The following is a 17,668-nucleotide window of genomic DNA, read 5'->3' as shown; positions in this document are numbered from 1 at the left end:
TGCTGTGCAGTGCACCCTCTGAATAAAATACCCAAATGTATTGTGGCCCATAAAAAAACTTACCACCCCAGAAATTCCTCATAATATACACTATACTTCTGAAATACAAAACACTCTGTGCCTTGACATATAGTAATAATGCCCCATCTTGTGCCCCCACATATAATAATTATTACCCGTCCTGTTCCTCCAACATAATAATAATGCCCTCTGTCCTGTGCCGCTAACATATATTGCCCCCTGTGCTTTGCCCTTCACATATAATGCCCCCATTCTTTGCCCCTCACATATAATGCCCCCATCATGCTTCCCTCACATATAATGCCCCCTGTCCTGTGCCCCTCACATAAAATGCCCCCTGTGTTGTGCCCCTCACATATAATGCCCCCATCATGCGTCCCTCACATATAATGCCCCCTGTGCTGTGCCCTTCATATATAATGCCCCCTGTGCTGTGCCCCTCACATATAATGCTCCCTGTCCTGTCCCCTATATGTTTAGGGCACATGACAGGAGCATTATATTTGAGGGGCACAGCACAGGGGGCATTATATGTGAGGGGCGCATGATTGGGGCATTATATATGAGGGGTGCATGATGGTGGCATTATATGTGAGCAGCACAGCACAGGGGGCATTATATGTGAGGAGCACAGCACAGGGCGCATTATATGTAAGGGGCGCATGATGGGGGCATTATATGTGAGGGGCGCATGATGGGGGCATTATATGTGTGGGGCACAGCACAAGGGGCATTATATGTGTGGGGCACAGCACAGGGGCATTATATGTGAGGGGCACAGCACAGGGGGCATTATATGTGAGGAGCACAACACTGGGGGCATTATATGTGTGGGGCACAGCACATCATATAATGCCCCCTGTGCTGTGCCCACAGATATAATGCCCCCTGTGCTGTGCCCCTGACATATAATGCCCCCTGTGCTGTGCCCTACACATATAATTTATATGTGTGGGGCACAGCACAGGGGGTATTAAATGTCAGGGGCACAGCACAGGGGGCATTATATGTCAGGAGCACAGCACAGGGGGCCCCCCTGTCATGTGCTCTTCACATATAATGCCCCCTGTGCTTTGCCCTACAGCCCCTCACATTAAATATTCCCTTTTCTCTGCCCCCAAGTTTTTAAATCCCCCTCCCCCTCCTCCTGTACGATATAGTGCCCCAAACAGTGGCACTTATTCTGTCCCCCCAATCCCCTGGGCCCTGAGCATACTCTTCATACTCAGGGCTGACATCAGAATTCATGGGGCCCCTTACACGGCTCAAGGCCTGCCCCCCCCCCCCCCCCCTTTCGAAATGATAGATAGATAAAGAGATAGATAGATAGATAGATATGAGATAGATAGATATAGAGATAGATAGATAGATAGATAGATATGAGATAGATAGATAGATAGATAGATAGATAGATAGATAGATAGGAGATAGATATGAGATAGATAGATATGAGATAGATAGATATGAGATAGAAAGATAGGAGATAGATAGATAGATAGATAGATAGATATGAGAGATATGAGATAGATAGATAGATAGATAGATAGATAATAATAGTGAGATAGATAGATATAGATAGATAGATATGAGATAGATAGATATGTGATTGATAGATAGATAGATAGATAGATATGAGATAGATATGTGATTGATAGATAGATAGATAAGAGATAGATAGATAGATAGATAGATAGATAGATAGATAGATATGGCCAGCAACCAGCCCTGGCGTTTAGTGAGTAGGGGCCCTATTGGGGGAGAGATAGATAGATAAATAGATATGAAAAAGACAGATGATAGATAAATAAATAAATAAATAGATAGATATTAAAGTGTTTCCTAAATCGGGTGCCTCAAGCTGTTGCAAAATTACAACTCCCAGCATGCCCACACAGCCAAAAACATGCTGGAAGTTGTAGTTTTGCAACAGCAGAGGGCACCCTGGTTGAGAAACAATAGTCACTATATCATTGTTTTTCAACCAAGGTGCCTCTAGCTGTTTCATGAGATATTGCCTATTTATCTCCTACTAATCCCCAAATTACAACCTCCCCCCTCCAGAAAGTAACTTACTATGATTGATGGATACTTCCAATTACCAGAGGCAATCGAGTGTCAGGGTCTTGGAGAAGGAAAAACAGATCATGTGATCCTGCTCCACCAATAGTGTGAGGGGAGGGGAGGGGCGTCCTCTCTGCTCTCAGGTACAACATGCCACAGGTTTTAAGAAAAAATGTCTCAGGTAGCAGCAGCCTCCTCTGTTTGCCCCTGGAAGCAGGAGACCGCTTTAAACAGCAGCCTGCTGCCGATTTTTTTTTACAGGTTTGTATTTTTCACCTCACACCGGCCTGCAGTGGATTGCATCCCTGCAGCTCACATGCTGTGTAATCACAGCGTGTGTGAAAGCCAAGCTTCGGCTCCACCATGCTAGGGGGGCAGCAATCTGGGGGGGGGGGATTGACCCCCCCCCCCTAGATCTGCCACTGCTCCGAGTAAACTTACAAGTTTAGAGTATATGAGGGACGAGATTCCCGTCTTGAACCCCCAGAATGTCCCCCCACTCTGGGTGTTAGTGGGAAAATCGTTTGGGACCTTGTGCACCCATTTTTGAATAAGGGTTACCACGTGTACGTGTACAACTTTTATACCAGCATCCCTCTGTTCACATCCCTTGCCGCCAGATCCACGTCCACTTGTGGGACTGTGCAGAAGAACCAGAGAGGCCTCCCTCTAAATTTGATCTAGACACCTATGCCCAGCGGTGAGTCCCGTGCACTTACCCGTGAAAACCTGTTGCAATTCAGGTATAAGGATAAGAGGGATGTCCTTGTGCTGACCACAAATCATGGTAACTGCAGCTCCCCTGTCCCTGTGCGAGGTATCACAACAACGGTCCTCAAGCCTGATTGTATTCTGGGCTACAATCAGTATATGGAGGGGAGTTGATCTTTCTGATCAAGTCGTCAAGCCATACATAGCCATGGGGAAAACCCCGGTATGGTACAAAAATGTTGCGGTCTACTTGGTATAGGTTGCCATGTACAACTCTTTTGTACTGTCCCAGCACTCTGGCATCACAGGGACATACATTCAGTTCCAAGAAGTAGTCCTAAAGGCGATCGGGAAAGAGTAGGCCCGAATTCCCAAGGAACTGAAGTTATAGGTGCCAGGATCGTCCCAGGCCAACACTTTCCAGGTGAAGTCCCCCAAACTGGAAAGAAGGGACGATCCCAGAAAAAATGCAGTGTGTCACATGAGGGGGATACGGAAGGACGCCACTACTCCGTGTGACACTCGTCCCGATCATCCGGACCTCTGCATTAAAAACTGCTTCAGGGAGTATCACACTTCCATGCAGTACAAAATTTTCCCTTTTTATTTTAATTTTCAATAGTTTGACCAATGTACCAAGTCCAGAGTACATTCCAAACTAAATTACGCAAAAAACTCTTTTATAATAAAAAAAAAAACCTGATAAGACCTCTGGGTTTCTTTTTTCCACAAATGGGTCATGGATCCCTGAGTCACTATCATCGGGGACTTTTTTATGTTGCCTCAAATGCGCAGCGCTCTCTCTCCCCCTGAGCGGGGTGCGCATTTGAGGAAACAGGTTAGGAACGGCCACACACATCACATTCCCAGAATGATGATTCAGAGCATAGGGTTTGGGGAGGGCACATTTTCTAGTTTTGGCTATGCTCTCTGTCATCATTCTGGGAACAAAACCTGTTTTATGTTTTTACGTCCCACTGTACCCCATTTTAGTAATTTATCCCATGTAACGCTCCTTGGGGGGGGGGGGGGGGGGGGGAGTCCTGCTGTTCTGGCTCCATAGGCGGCTATGTAGAAGCTCAAGGCCCCTGACTGAGCTCGTGCTCTTCCAAGACTGGTATGCACCCGCAGAGCTATTTACGCCCAGATATGAGGTATGTCCTTACGCCAAAGAAATGTATTTAGAGATTTACAGTGACATTCTCTCCTTTTACCACTTGTGAAAATGAAAAATTTGGGGTAACCCCAGCATTTTATTGTAAAAAATCTAATTTTTCCTTTTCACATTCCATTTTAATGAACATTTATCAAACACCGGTGGGGTGTTAAGGTTCACTGTACTGTATGTTATGTTCCTTGAAGAGTGTAGTTTCCGCCATGTTGTATGTTCTAAATAGACCACAGTGTATTCTAAAGTTCTCTTCTACAAGTGCCAATCTGGGAGAAGAATACTTCTTGTCTCCTTAGGTATTTTCAGCTGTTTAAATAAGACAGATAAGGGGGCTAGTTACACTCTCTAGATGACACTACTACAATTCACTCAAGGTAAAGGGGGGTGAATGGAGAAAAGGGGGGTTGAGATAAGAAACCGTGAAATAATTATGTCTTATCTGAATGAACATTAGTTCTTTATATATATATAAGGTAATCAACAGGACATATGATATTGCCATATACTGTTTGTATTGTATAAGACATCAATATACATATATATATATTATCTTATATATGATTCTCACAGGGGGCATTGCTCAGTGTTTGCATTCCTAAGAGCTGGTGGGAAGGTCTCAAGCATAAACTTTGATAATGAGTCTTTGTACAAGGCTAGTTAGCCAGTCTTGTGAATGTTATTCTGACTAATAATTAATTACCCATTTGATTAGAGAGAGATTCACATGTCTGTGTTAAAGAGAGCTCCATGGTATTCTTATCTCTCCAATAAATTTGGATGTCTATGAGAATCCAGGTTTTAATTACTTATATATGTCAAAAATAATCCCTGAATTTATAATTAAGGGCTCCATACTTCAAGTGTGTAATGTGGGTTTGAGACCAGTTATTGACAGTTAACCCTTAATGGTAATTATGTTAATTGCCTACACAGTGGCACCCCCTAGTGGATGGGTAGTTATTACATAAACCAGAAATGCATTCGGGGCAATATAGTGATGTCATAGTCATTGCCATATGTATGCGCCCAACCTACATTCATTGGGGAATTCCAATTTAGGGAGGTGTGCCTAACTAATTAAAAAGTCTGGTAAACCAGATGTTAGGGACTGTAAGGAACACAAAGACACAAAAGAAGAGAGACAAGGGAAAAAGAAAGACAAATAACTCTCTTCCACACCAAGGAAAGAGGTCCAGCAAGGTGGAAAAGCCATGTGAGATTCCAGCAAGCCGGACTGATCACACGATACCAGACCAATGGCTATCCTTGACGATGAGATAGACCATTCAGCTTTCCTAGGACCAGAAACAAGGTTCTTAGAATCATAGACTTGGTAAGAGACACAAAAATGGTATTCCATTTAATCAAGACTAATTTGGATAATGGGAATGGAATTATACTATTTAGATTAGTAAATAAATAAATTAAAATAATTATCTCCATATTGGGATTATAGTTTTAGGATATTGCGAGACTTCATTCTACCTGCAGAAGAACCGGCGAATCACCGATCTTCCGGCCAATCGGGTCTCTGGAAACCTGGAAGATAGGGGTGACTGAGGTGGTCTGAAAAAGCGCCAATCACCCTTGAGCTCCAGGAGTGAGGTGGCATGGGTGCCACCTCCCAATCGACCGTCCAATCACTGCATCTGCAGGGAATATAAAATCCCGTTCCTCCACTCTGCTCACTCATTGCAATTCGGGTCAGTGCGCAGAGCGGAGCTAAGGGACCCCGACCTGCTGCTGGGACTTGTAGGGCGCCAGCGAGATCGTTAGTGAGTGGTGAGGTACAGGTTACAGGGGGCAGGGAGAGGTTAGGCAGAGAGAAAATAAAAAAGTCAGTTTGCAGCTTCACCCCTGTACTGTCTGGAGGTCACCTGACTGACTGAACCCATTTTTTTTTTTTTTGGGGGGGGGGGGGGGGGGGTAGCGTTTTTTTCTCTTTTTTATCAGTTTTCTTTTTTTTCAATCTTTTTTCGCTGTTTTTTACCGGCGACCGTGGTTTGTGTTGCGTGGCTGGACCCTGATTGCTGATCAGTAATCTTTTTTTACTGATCAGCTTTTTGGGTGGCGTATTCATTTTTTTTATTATTATTTTTTTTGCAGGGGTTTATTTTTTGTTTTTTTTGGCGTTTTTTTTTCTTCTTACTGTTAAAAATGTTAAAAACACAACACTACACTCTTTGAAATAAAGGGCAAAACACACATACCCATAGATACCTACATTAACCACTTCCCATTAACCCCTTCCCATTACAATGTCTCAGTGGGTATATTCGGTGGAGGAGGCATACGCTTTTATTGCCTCCGACAATCCGCCAGTGAAGGAGAAGAGGAAGACCTCTCTTTCCTTTTTTCTACCTCTTCCCCCTCATCATCAAGTGATGATGAGCCCCCTAGAAGGCAGTGCCACAGGGTAATGTCAGTAGTGGCCCCCCAAACTAGCATCCCTCTTCCCAGTACCAGTTTCCCTGTCCCCATTCTAGTGGCCCTGTCCCCCTTACAGATTACCCCCTCTGGACCCCAGTTCCGGATAATGATGAGCCACGGATTTCTGGGTTTGTGGGACATCCAGGACATAACAGGCCTCACTTTTTTAAGTTTTTTTTCAATGAGGACGTTGTCAATTTGATGGTTGCACAAACAAATCTTTACGCCCAGCAGATGGACCCCCATCAATGCAGCATAGATGAGGACATTTTGGGCCCTTGTTCTGCATATGGGCCTAGTCAAAAAGCCAACCATTCGGCAATATTGGAGTGTGGATGTTCTTTACAACACTCCACTTTACCGTATAGCCATGAAAAGTGCTCACTTTGAATCTATCCAGAAATTTTTGCATTATGCAGATAATGCAACATGTCCACCTAGAGATGATCCCACCTATGACCGCCTTTTCAAAATACGGCCGGTCATAAATCATTTTACCACTAAATTTGCAGAGGTCTATGTCCCACAAAAATATATTGCCATTGACGAGTCCCTTATTAGTTTGAAAGGAAGGCTCCATTTCCGCAGGTACATTCCCAGTAAAAGGGAAAGGTATGGTGTGAAAGTATACAAAGTCTGTGGGAGCACATCAGGGTACACTTACAGATTTAGGGTGTACGAAGGGAAGGATTCCCACAATGAACCCCCAGAATGCCTCCCTCATCCTGGGAGTTAGCGGAAAATTGTGTGGGAAGTGATGTACCCACTGCTGGATAAAGGTTACCACCACAGTGCGATTTTTCCGCACTGTGCGGAAAAATCAGAGAGGCCTTCCAAAGCATCCTATAAAAACGCTAATCCCTAGGGGTAAAAGTAGGGCCCTTACTAGTGACAATATGTTGTTGGTCAGGTATAAGGACAAGAGGGATGTCCTTATGCTGACCACCATTCACAGTAATCGCAGCACCCCTGTCCCTGTACGAGGTGCCGTGTGACCGGTCCTCAAACCTGATTGTATCCTGAATTACAATCAGTATATGGGAGGAGTTGATCTCTCAGATCAAGTTCTCAGACCATATAGCACCATGCGCAAAACCAGAAGGTGGTACAAAAAAGTAGCTGTGTACATGGTCCAGACGGCATTGTACAACGCTTTTGTACTATTCCGGAGCGCTGGCAACACGGGGACATTCCTTCATTTCCAGGAGGTAGCGACCAAGGCCCTGATCTTTGGCCACCAGGAAGGAGCGGACCAAAATACCCCTGGAACTGAAGGCCCTCGTATTGTACCAGGGCAACATTTTCCAGGAGTGGTCCCCCCACACTGGAAAAAAGGGACGATCAAAAAGAATATGCTGAGTCTGTTCTAAAAAAGGGACAAGAAAGGACACCATTTTCCAGTGTGACACCTGTCCTGAAAAACCAGGCCTCTGCATCAAAGAACGCGTCAAGGCATCTCATATGTCTATGGAGTATTAAATTTATGATTTACCCCATTTTTATCCTTCCCCAAATTAACTGCACTTTGTACATGAGCCATGCAGCGTTGTACAATGCTTTTTTTCTTTTCCAATCTGTTGGTGACGTTGTACATGAGCTTGGGACCATGGCTATATACAACGCTTTTCCAATGCATTGGCAACACAGGGACATTCCAGTCCCTGATTGTAATAATGCCCAAAAGTCCCAAGTACATTGATCCAGGGATTTATTCTGATTACCGTATTTGGAGTCGGGAAGGAATTTCCCCCCCTGGAAAATTGGCAAATTGGCATCTGCGTCATAAGGTTTTTGTTGCCTTTATCTGGATCAACACAGTAGGGCAGTGTTTCCCATCCAGGTTGCCCCCAGCTATTACAAAATTACAACTCCCAACATGTTGGGAGTCACAGTTTTGCAACAGCTGGAGGCACCCAGGTTGGGCAATACTGCAATAGGTGGAGATTTACTAACTGTGGTGTTTTGGTACACCACATGTAAGTAAAGCTCTGCAATTATCAGCCGCCCCGGTGCAAATCACTAGTTTAGGCCTCAAATGTGCATGGAGCTCTCCCACTCCTGAGCCCTGGGAACAGTTTAGGGTTTACATATGGGGTATTTCTGTCCTTGGGAGAAATTGCTTCACAATTTTGTGGGTCTTTTTCTCCTTTTACCTTTTGTGAAAAAGAAAAGTTGGGGGCTATACCAGCATGTTAGTGTAAAAAAAAAAAAAAAGAAATTTCTACACTAACATGTCTATGGTATTTCTGTGGTAGAAATGTAGGAAAACCTTTCCCAAAATACTCTTCTGGCTCTACCAATGATCTACTGTACATAGCCCATCCAGGGCATTTTACAAAGCCTGCATATTATTTATAACTTTGACACCTAAGTCTTAAAGGGGTACTCCGCTGAAAACCTTTTTTTTTTTTTTTTTAAAGAACTTCTATTAAAATAATCTTTACCCTTCCAGTACCTATTAGCAGCTGTATGCTACAGAGGAAATTCTATTATTTTTTTATTTCTTTTTTGTCTTGTCCACAGTGCTCTCTGCTTATACCTCTGTCCGTGTCAGGAACTGATCAGAGCAGCATAGATTTGCTATGGATTTTCTCCTGCTCTGGACAGTTCCTGATACGGGCCTCAGGTGTCAGCAGAGAGAACTATGGACAAGACAAAAAATAAATTCAAAAAGAAAAGAATTTCCTCTGTAGCATACAGCTGCTAATAAATGCTGGAAGGGTATATATTTTTTAATAGAAGTAATTTACAAATCTGTTTAACTTTCTTGCACCAGTTGATTAAAAAAAAAATGTCTTCCACCAGAGTATCCTTTTAAAGTGTATGTATGTAGATAATACCGTTATATGTATATTTGTAATATACATTGGTTAAAAAAATGTGTATATATTTGTTTCCACAGCTATTGTCTGTGTGTCCCTGAGAGCAGACCAAATAAAGGAAGTTTGGGTGGACAAGCAGAGCTCTGTACACTGAGGACAAGCAGGGCTCTGTGCATTGAGGACAAGCAGGGCTCTGTACACTAAGGACACGCAGGGCTCTATACACTGAGGAAAAGCAGGGCTCTGTGCAGTGAGGCTCTGTGACAGGCTCCCGGCTCACACAGAAGGTTGATTGACAAGCCTGGTGCCTGCACAGAGCCCTGCTTGTCCTGCCCTTACTTTCTGTTTTTGGAGTCCTCACAGAGACACACAGGCAATAGCTGCAGGAACAGCATTTTTTCACCCAAAAATATACAATTTTTTTTAACCAATGTATATTACAAATATACATATATGGTATTATCTACATTACTGTATATAACATTTTTTGTTAACGACAGGTACAATTTAAAAATGAATTGGAACATCTGTACTGAACAGGTACTGAATAAGTTAAGTCACAGTGGAATGCGCTCACACTTGGAAATTTTACCCTGCCTGCAAACATTTTGTAAAGTGTATTAGTATTTGTCTTTTTTAATCAATTTACCTGTCCACCATTGTCAGTTGAGAAGGTCCTTCCAGTTCCACCACAGATCCTTACATACCAGAGGAACCATAATGCTGAAATCTGTTGCGTCTCTGCAGTTACAACCAAATTCACAAATAACTCTGCAAACCGCCTTGCTGCACTGGTTAAATAAATATGAAATTAAATGTAATAAAAATGTCACTATACGAATTTTCAGAGCACAGCCTAATATAATGTCTACTTCCCATCTAGTTAAATGTACTTGTCAGAAAACATAATAAGTTAGCTATTGCTATGGGAAAGCTACTAATGTTTCCAAACCACAGTAAGCCCACTATTTATCCCATGCATTCATATTACTGATATGAATCTGTTTTTCCTCTTCAAGCAAAGATGAAGTACAGGTTATTTAATTAGAAAAGCAAATTAACTTTGATATAAAAAGACAGAACTCTGTTCAAATACTATTAAGATCAATGCTCTAATGTCCTTGACCAGCAGCTTCCATAAAAACACAAATAAATAATACATAATGTTCTCAAAAGATAGATGGAGTGATATAGAACTGCAGATCTAAACATTTTTCCTTCAATATCTCTGCCCTTTGTACTGGTCTGTAAATACAAAAGTAGTATAGCAGGTTACTCATTTAGCTATGCTGTACACCATAATGACTGACCAAAGATTATTTTTACTGTGCCTTTCCTTTTACACAATAATATATTCAGTAGTGCTTACCTTGTCCAGCAAACCTTCTCTATGAATTCTCTCATTGACATTTTGTCCCAGTCTTTAGCATGAGGGGCTTTCCATGGTGCATCTGCAGGAATCTACAACAAATCTCTGTTAAATCTAACTCGTAATAGTAAAGCACAATTGAGACAAAGCAAAGACAATGTTCAAATATAAATATTATATATATATATATATATATATATATATATAACACACTGTGAAAAATACACAAAACTAGAATTGGATTACCAAAAATATAACAAATGTTATTGAAAAATACATATTAAACACTAAATAATAATATTAAAAAGGCACTCAACAAAATGTGTGGGGATAGGAGGTGCAGCGTTATTATGCAATCATATATATGGCCAATTCATGTAAAGTGCTTGTGCTGCTGAAAGGTGCTATGATAGTGAACTGCCTCATGGACTCAGCCTCAGCTAAGATTACTAGAGCGTCCACTCTATTGCTAACCTTCAACTCACTAAGTGATAATCACAAAGTCCTGCCATACCAAAAAAGATGTATCTTACCCATATTGGGACTGCACCGCTTATGCCACCACAACCCCTACAGCTGTTTCGTCTCCTTCCTCAGGGGACTCACTTACTGTCCATCCTACTCCTTCTTATATACTGTGTGCCACTAACTCACACTTCCGGGATGCCGTTCTAACTTCCGCCCACCACTAAGGGAGTCATGTGATGCGGCGCACATCTCGCAAGATGCGAGAGAATCACACTGTGATCCAAAAGCATCTCCGTGAAGCTGCGCATGAGCCGGAAACATGTTTGCCGGGTCATGCGCAGAACACATGCAGTTGCCCATGTCCACAGCGCTCACGCTGTTACTCACCAGATGTGCGCACTTATCATGACAGGCTGAGTGTTCGTAACCGGGGTAAAGATCATGTGACTTATCTCTGTAAGGGGTGGTAACATAAAGTGACATTGCCTATATTGATAGGTGCATATATATATATATATATATATATATATATATATATATATAATTGCATGATTTCATATAATACAGAAAACATGATTGCAACAACATAATACAATAAACATTTGTACCATATAAAACATGATAAATAAAGTGCAAGTGTCCTTACAAAAATATTTTTACATAAAACATTTATGGAAATAATAAATAGTGAACTCATATAATGCACAAAAATTAATGTGTGATTATTAGAGATGAGCAAATCGAATCTGACGAACCTGAATTCGTTACGAATTCGTTTCAGGGAAAAATTTGATTCTGATCGAATACGAATTTTGCCGCGATTCGATCGCACGAATCGCTTCATTAAACTCAATTTTCCTGCGTTCTAGGCTACTTTAGACCTAAGATGGCGGGTCCACATGTCAGTACATGGGGCAAGGCACCATGGGAGGGCGGGAAGCTGGCGCGGTAATCAAGGTAGGCGGGCTGACCCTGAATCACATGTCAGATGCAGCCTATCAGTGTTCACTGACCCCTGTGATGTCACAGCCCTACATCGGCGGCCATCTTCCCTATGTTCATTTCTTCTATGCACGAGATAGGGAAAGGAAGTGACTGCACGTCTGTGTGCTGAGCGCATACAACGGCGTTATAAAGCATCCGACCGCTATGAGTAGCGGTGACATCAGCATTAGGGAAAGACACAGGGCACAGTGTTTCTGCAGTTCTGACCGAGAAGGATCATTGATTCTAGCAAAACCTCGTATTCTCGTTATTCAATATAGCAGGCAGAGAGGTGCTCCGTAGCAGTCACCTGTGTCATAGATCTCACAGCTGTTTTACCTGTATGGAGCATCTAATCTCCTCATTTTTCAGCCCAATTGAGTTTTTTCTGTTGCTCCACAAATCTGATTCTCACAATTGTGTGACAGAGTTCAATTTAGGGTTTAATCCCTGTATTTTTTTTTCTGTGGTGCTGCCCAGTTGGGTCCTGCTGCTGTTCAGAAAAAAGTCATGTGTGTGTGGACTTTAGTGCCTTTTTACCATTTTTCACCTGTTAATCTGTCTCCGTTGCTAAATTCAGTGCTATTTAACACATTTGTTTATACCTGCTGGTGTATGAAATAGTGTACTATATCATACCTTTTTTTCTGTCTCTGTGCTAAATTCAGTGCTATACCAAACAGTATACACCTGCTGGTGTATGAAAGAAAAAAAAAAGTTTTTTTCTGCGTATAAATACGCTTAACAATGCCCTCATGATTGCAAAGGGTTTACATACAACCAAATAGTGTACTATATTCTACCTTTTTTTCTGTCTCTGTGCTAAATTCAGTGCTATACCACACAGTATACACCTGCTGGTGTATGAAACAAAAAAAAAACTAAAAATTTCTGTGTATAAATACGCTTACAGTGCGCTCATTATTGCAAAGGGCATACATACAACAAAGTAGTGTACTATTTACTACCTGTATTTCTGTCTCGGTAATAAATTCAGTGCTATTCCACACATTAGTATACACCTGCTGGTGTATTAAACCAAAAAAAGTGTTTTTTCTGCATAGAAATACGCATACTAGTGCGCTCATCATTGCAAAGGGCATACATAGAACCAAGTAGTGTACTATTTAGTACCTGTTATTCTGTCTAGGGCCTACATACTGTGAAAGGACAGCTGTAAGTAATCGCCTGCTGCTGTTCTATACAACTACTGTTTAAAGAGTAGTGGGGCATATTGTAATACCCTCATAAACACACTAAGTATGTCAGGCAGGGAAGTGCCAGGACGTGCACAGAGAAGGGGCAGAGGCCTACATACGTCAGGCAGAGTTGGCAGCAGACTTGGGGTGAGTGGCAGCAGGAGTCGCATCAATAGGCCTGAGCTCCCGTTAACACCCAGCAGTCAAGTCGTCGACCCATCTCTCCTCGTCAATTGGTTTGCACACTCATCCCCATCATCACAAGCGAGATCTGACAACCCCAGTCAAGAGTCGGTGGGTTCCTCAGACACAACCCTCAGTTGGCATGGCCCGGGAGCAGTCCCCGTAATCCCATTGCCTTTGTCCTATGCTGTTCCCTCTCCCAAAGAAGTATCTCATGCTTTGGGTTCAGCTCTACTATTTAGTGAGGACGATGTAATAGAGGACAGTCAGCAGCTACTGGGCAGCCAAGAATGTGAGGAGACATGCAGCGCTTGCTCCGCAAGGCGGCCAAGTATTGATGCGGACAGTGACGTGGGAGGCGGTGTTGCAATTGTTCAGGGTCCTGAAGCAGACACTGTTGTGGAACCTGAGGAGGACATCAGTGACGTGCACACATCTTTTTAATGATGATGAAGCCGATCGCAATTTGGAGCCGGGTGCAGAAGCCGGGGCTTCATCATCATCAGGAGAAGAGATTTGCTGTTTGCCAATGAGGCAGCAAGGCGGTAGCACAGTTGGCAGTCAGCGTGGTGGTGGCAGTAGTGGAAATTCAGGAGCCAAACGTGCCAGAGGGAGACCACCTGCTTTGCGGCAACCTACCATTCTGGGAGGTAGTGGAACAAGGGTTCCTGGAGACGGCGCCAATAGCAGTCAAATAGTGCGGACTGCGGGTAGGAAAATCAGCTACTCTGCGGTGTGGTTGTTCTTCATAAAGAATCCGGAGGACCTTAGCGTAGCCACATGCAAGATCTGTCGTCAGAAAGTGAAGCGTGGCCAGGGTCCCAATGTGGGCACCACGGCCCTGCGTCAACACATAATTCACCACCATAAAGCGGCCTGGGATAACCATGGCTCCGATGTAGTGGTCCAGCCTGCCTGATCACCCAGTGGCCCTCCGCTCCCTCCGTCATCCAGCCAAGGCTCCACCACCTCAGCCGAAGGGAGCATTGTGTCAAACCCTCCTTCTGGCGCTCCTGCTTCTTCCGCTTTTAGTCAGCCATTCCGCCAACAATCGATCGGCGAAGCCATGTCCAAGAGACAACAGTATGCGCCCATTCATCCAACGGCGCAGAAGTTGAATGTGCTCCTGTCCAAGTTGCTGGTGTTGCAGTCCCTCCCTTTCCAACTGGTGGACTCTGCAGTTTTAAGGGAATTGATGGCTTGTGCCAAGCCGAGGTGGAGAGTCCCAAGCCGTCATTTCTTTGCGAAGAAGGCAGTACCAGCCCTGCATAAGTTTGTACAAGAGAAGGTGGGCCAGTCCTTGAGCATGTTGGTGTGTTCAAAAGTGCACGGCAGCGCCGACGTGTGGAGCTGTAACTATAGTCAGGGACAATACATGTCTTTTACGGCCCACTGGGTAAATGTTGTTCCTGCACAGCCACAACAGCAACTTGGACAGGTCACACCGCTTCCTCCTCCACGCTCTCGCTCCCAGGTTGTCGGTCCTTTTACAGTGTGCGCCTCCTCCTCCTCTTTCCCCTGTCCTTGGCCTCCACTGCACGTCCAAATCTCGGTGGCCCTTCATCATACCATGTGTGTAGGGCACAGCGGTGTCAAGCCGTCCTTCACATGGTTTACCTTGACAAACGGAGTGACATAGGGGAGGAACTGCTAAAGTTCATTTGTGAAGAAATCCGAGTATGGCTTACTCCACGAAATCTGGAAATGGGAACCATGGTGACCGACAATGGGAAGAACGTCGTGGCCACGCTGCGACAAGGAAGTGTGAACCAATCGCCCTGCATGGCACACGTGTTGAATCTGGTTTTCAAGAAGTTCATCAAGTCTTCACCCCATTTGCAAGACATCCTGACAATGGCAAGGAAACTGTGCATGCACTTCAGCCACTCATACACCACCAAGCACACTATGCTTGAGCTGCAGCATCAGAACGATATCCCACAACATAGTCTCATTTGTGACGTTGCCACACGTTGGAATTCCACCCTCCATATGTTGGACAGACTATACGAACAAAGAAAAGCCTTCACCGATTTTTTGATGATCCAAGCAGATAGGAGTACTCCCCTGTGTAACTTAAATGTGAACGAGTGGCAGCTCATACGTGACACCTGCCGTTTGCTGAGGCCCTTTGAGGAAGCCACATTTTTTGTTAGTCGCTTGAATTACGCCATGAACGACGTAATTCCACTCCTACATTTATTCAGAAAAATGATTGAAAACATGGCTGGTCACGGCAATGGAGACGTTGCACCTACATCAGAAGACTACATGAGTCCTGTGGGGGATGAACTGGAGGAGGAGGATGATGAGGGGCAGATCGGAGCACAGTTTTCGCTGGATGAGATGGCCGGTGTTTCTAGTCATTGGACAGGAGAGGAGGAGCTTGAGGCTTATTACGAGGGAGGCGAAACAGAGGACCCAGACACACCGTGGCAGTATGCAGTGGAGATGGAGGCAGGTAGTCCCAGCGAGTCACTGGCACAAATGGCACGATGCATGCTCAGTTGCGTGCGTAGTGACCCCCGAATTGTCAAAATTCATCAGATCAATGACATCTGGATCTCCACCTTATTAGACCCTCGCTACCGGCCCAGAATGGGGGCCTTTTTTACACCCACTGAGAGGGAGGACAAACTGACCTACTACAGAGAGCTTCTATGTAGTCGGATGGCCGATGCCTATCGGCCACATGGTCCATCCACTCGCAGGTCTGACTCGGGGGGCCCTCTGCGCTCACCTTCCACTGCCACGGCTGCTGGGGAGGGGAGGGGTGGCAGGAGCAGTACCGGCTCAATCAGCAGCAGCCTGAGTCTACAGTCGCTGATGAGTAGCTTCCTTCAGCCGCATAGTGAAGCTACTCATCAGCAGCAGCTGGACATGGAGCAGGACCTGAACCAGTAGGTGGAGGCATACCTCGACATGACCATGCCAACAACCGTTGAAGATCCGCTGGACTTCTGGGCAGCCAAACTCGATTTATGGCCGCAACTAGCGGCGTTTGCCCTGCAAAAGCTGTCCTGCCCGGCCAGTAGTGTGCCATCAGAGCGGGTGTTTAGTGTGGCCGGGGCCATAGTCACCCCAAGGCGAACTCGTCTGTCCACTAAAAATGTGGAGAGACTGACGTTTGTCAAGATGAATCAGGGATGGATCAGCCAGGATTTCCAGCCACCAATGACAGATGGGTCTGAGTAGATGGACCATGCTGATACAGCAACATTTCTCCCAATTATGCTTGGTTATGAATCACTCTTGGGCAGACCAAGGCATTGTATGGCCCACGGGCCACAAATGGCCCGTTGATTGGCTCTGACCGGCTCGTTCTGACTGGGGGACAACTATGCTGCCTAATCTGGGGGACATCTATGCTGCCTAATCTGGGGGACATCTATGCTCCTAATCTGGGGGACAACTATGCTCCTAATATGGGGGAAACTGATGCCTTGGGCCTTGGGCCTATAATTTTTTTAAGTTTAGCAGTAGCTAAATACATGCTTAATGCAAATGTAAATATTGATCTTTAAATGTAAGGGGTTATGAAACCCTCTTGGGTACTGCGAATGACTGCTCCAGACTCATTCTTTGTTTTTCACAAACTACTTGCCTCCCTGGTGCCTCAGGCCTTGGGCCTATAATTTTTTGAAGGTTAGCAGTAGCTAAATACATGCTTAATGCAAATGTAAACATTGATCTTTAAATGTAAGGGGTTATGAAACCCTCTTGGGTACTGCAAATGACTGCTCCAGACTCATTCTGTGTCTTTCACAAACAACTTGCCTCCCTGGTGCCACTGGCCTTGGGCTTCAATTTTTGGATGTTTAGCAGTAGCTAAATATATGCTTAATGCAAATTTCAACAATGATCGTTAAATTCTCGGCGCTCTGCCAGGGCCTTCTCCTACCCCGCCGGGGCAGATCCGAGGATCTCACTAAACCATGCAATCGGTAGTAGCGACGGGCGGTGTATACAAAGGGCAGGGACTTAATCAACGCATGCTTATGACCCGCACTTACTGGGAATTAATCGTTTATGGGAAATAATTGCAATCCCAGATCCCTATCACGAACTGGTTTCAGCGAGTAACACGCACCTGTCCTTGAAAGATAGAGACACGCTAATCCGTTCAGTGGAACGCTAGTGCGGCCCAGGACATCTGAGGCCATAACACACCTGTTATTGCTTGATCTCGCAATTGATCGGGCAAGGTAAGGGGTTATTAAGGCCTATTGGGTACTGCTGAGGCCTACTC

At 44.4% G+C, this 17,668-nt stretch overlaps 1 protein-coding gene across 2 annotated transcripts in view; it reads right to left on the bottom strand.

Annotated features, from left to right (window-relative positions):
* Nucleotides 1-17,668, bottom strand: part of LOC130356505 (amine oxidase [flavin-containing] B-like) — a 120,237-nt gene that overhangs the window by 49,001 nt on the left and 53,568 nt on the right. For both annotated transcript variants that reach the window (XM_056558166.1, XM_056558167.1), the window contains exons 5-6: nt 10,586-10,677; nt 9,866-10,007 (exon numbers count right to left, since the gene is read on the bottom strand). In XM_056558166.1, the coding sequence (XP_056414141.1) occupies nt 9,866-10,007; nt 10,586-10,677 (234 nt within the window). The remainder of the gene's footprint in view (nt 1-9,865; nt 10,008-10,585; nt 10,678-17,668) is intronic.

The sequence above is a fragment of the Hyla sarda genome, chromosome 2 (assembly GCF_029499605.1).
Source record: "Hyla sarda isolate aHylSar1 chromosome 2, aHylSar1.hap1, whole genome shotgun sequence".
NCBI lineage: Eukaryota > Metazoa > Chordata > Amphibia > Anura > Hylidae > Hyla > Hyla sarda.
Note: the sequence above shows the minus strand (reverse complement) of the source record. Positions and strands in the feature narration are given on the sequence as shown.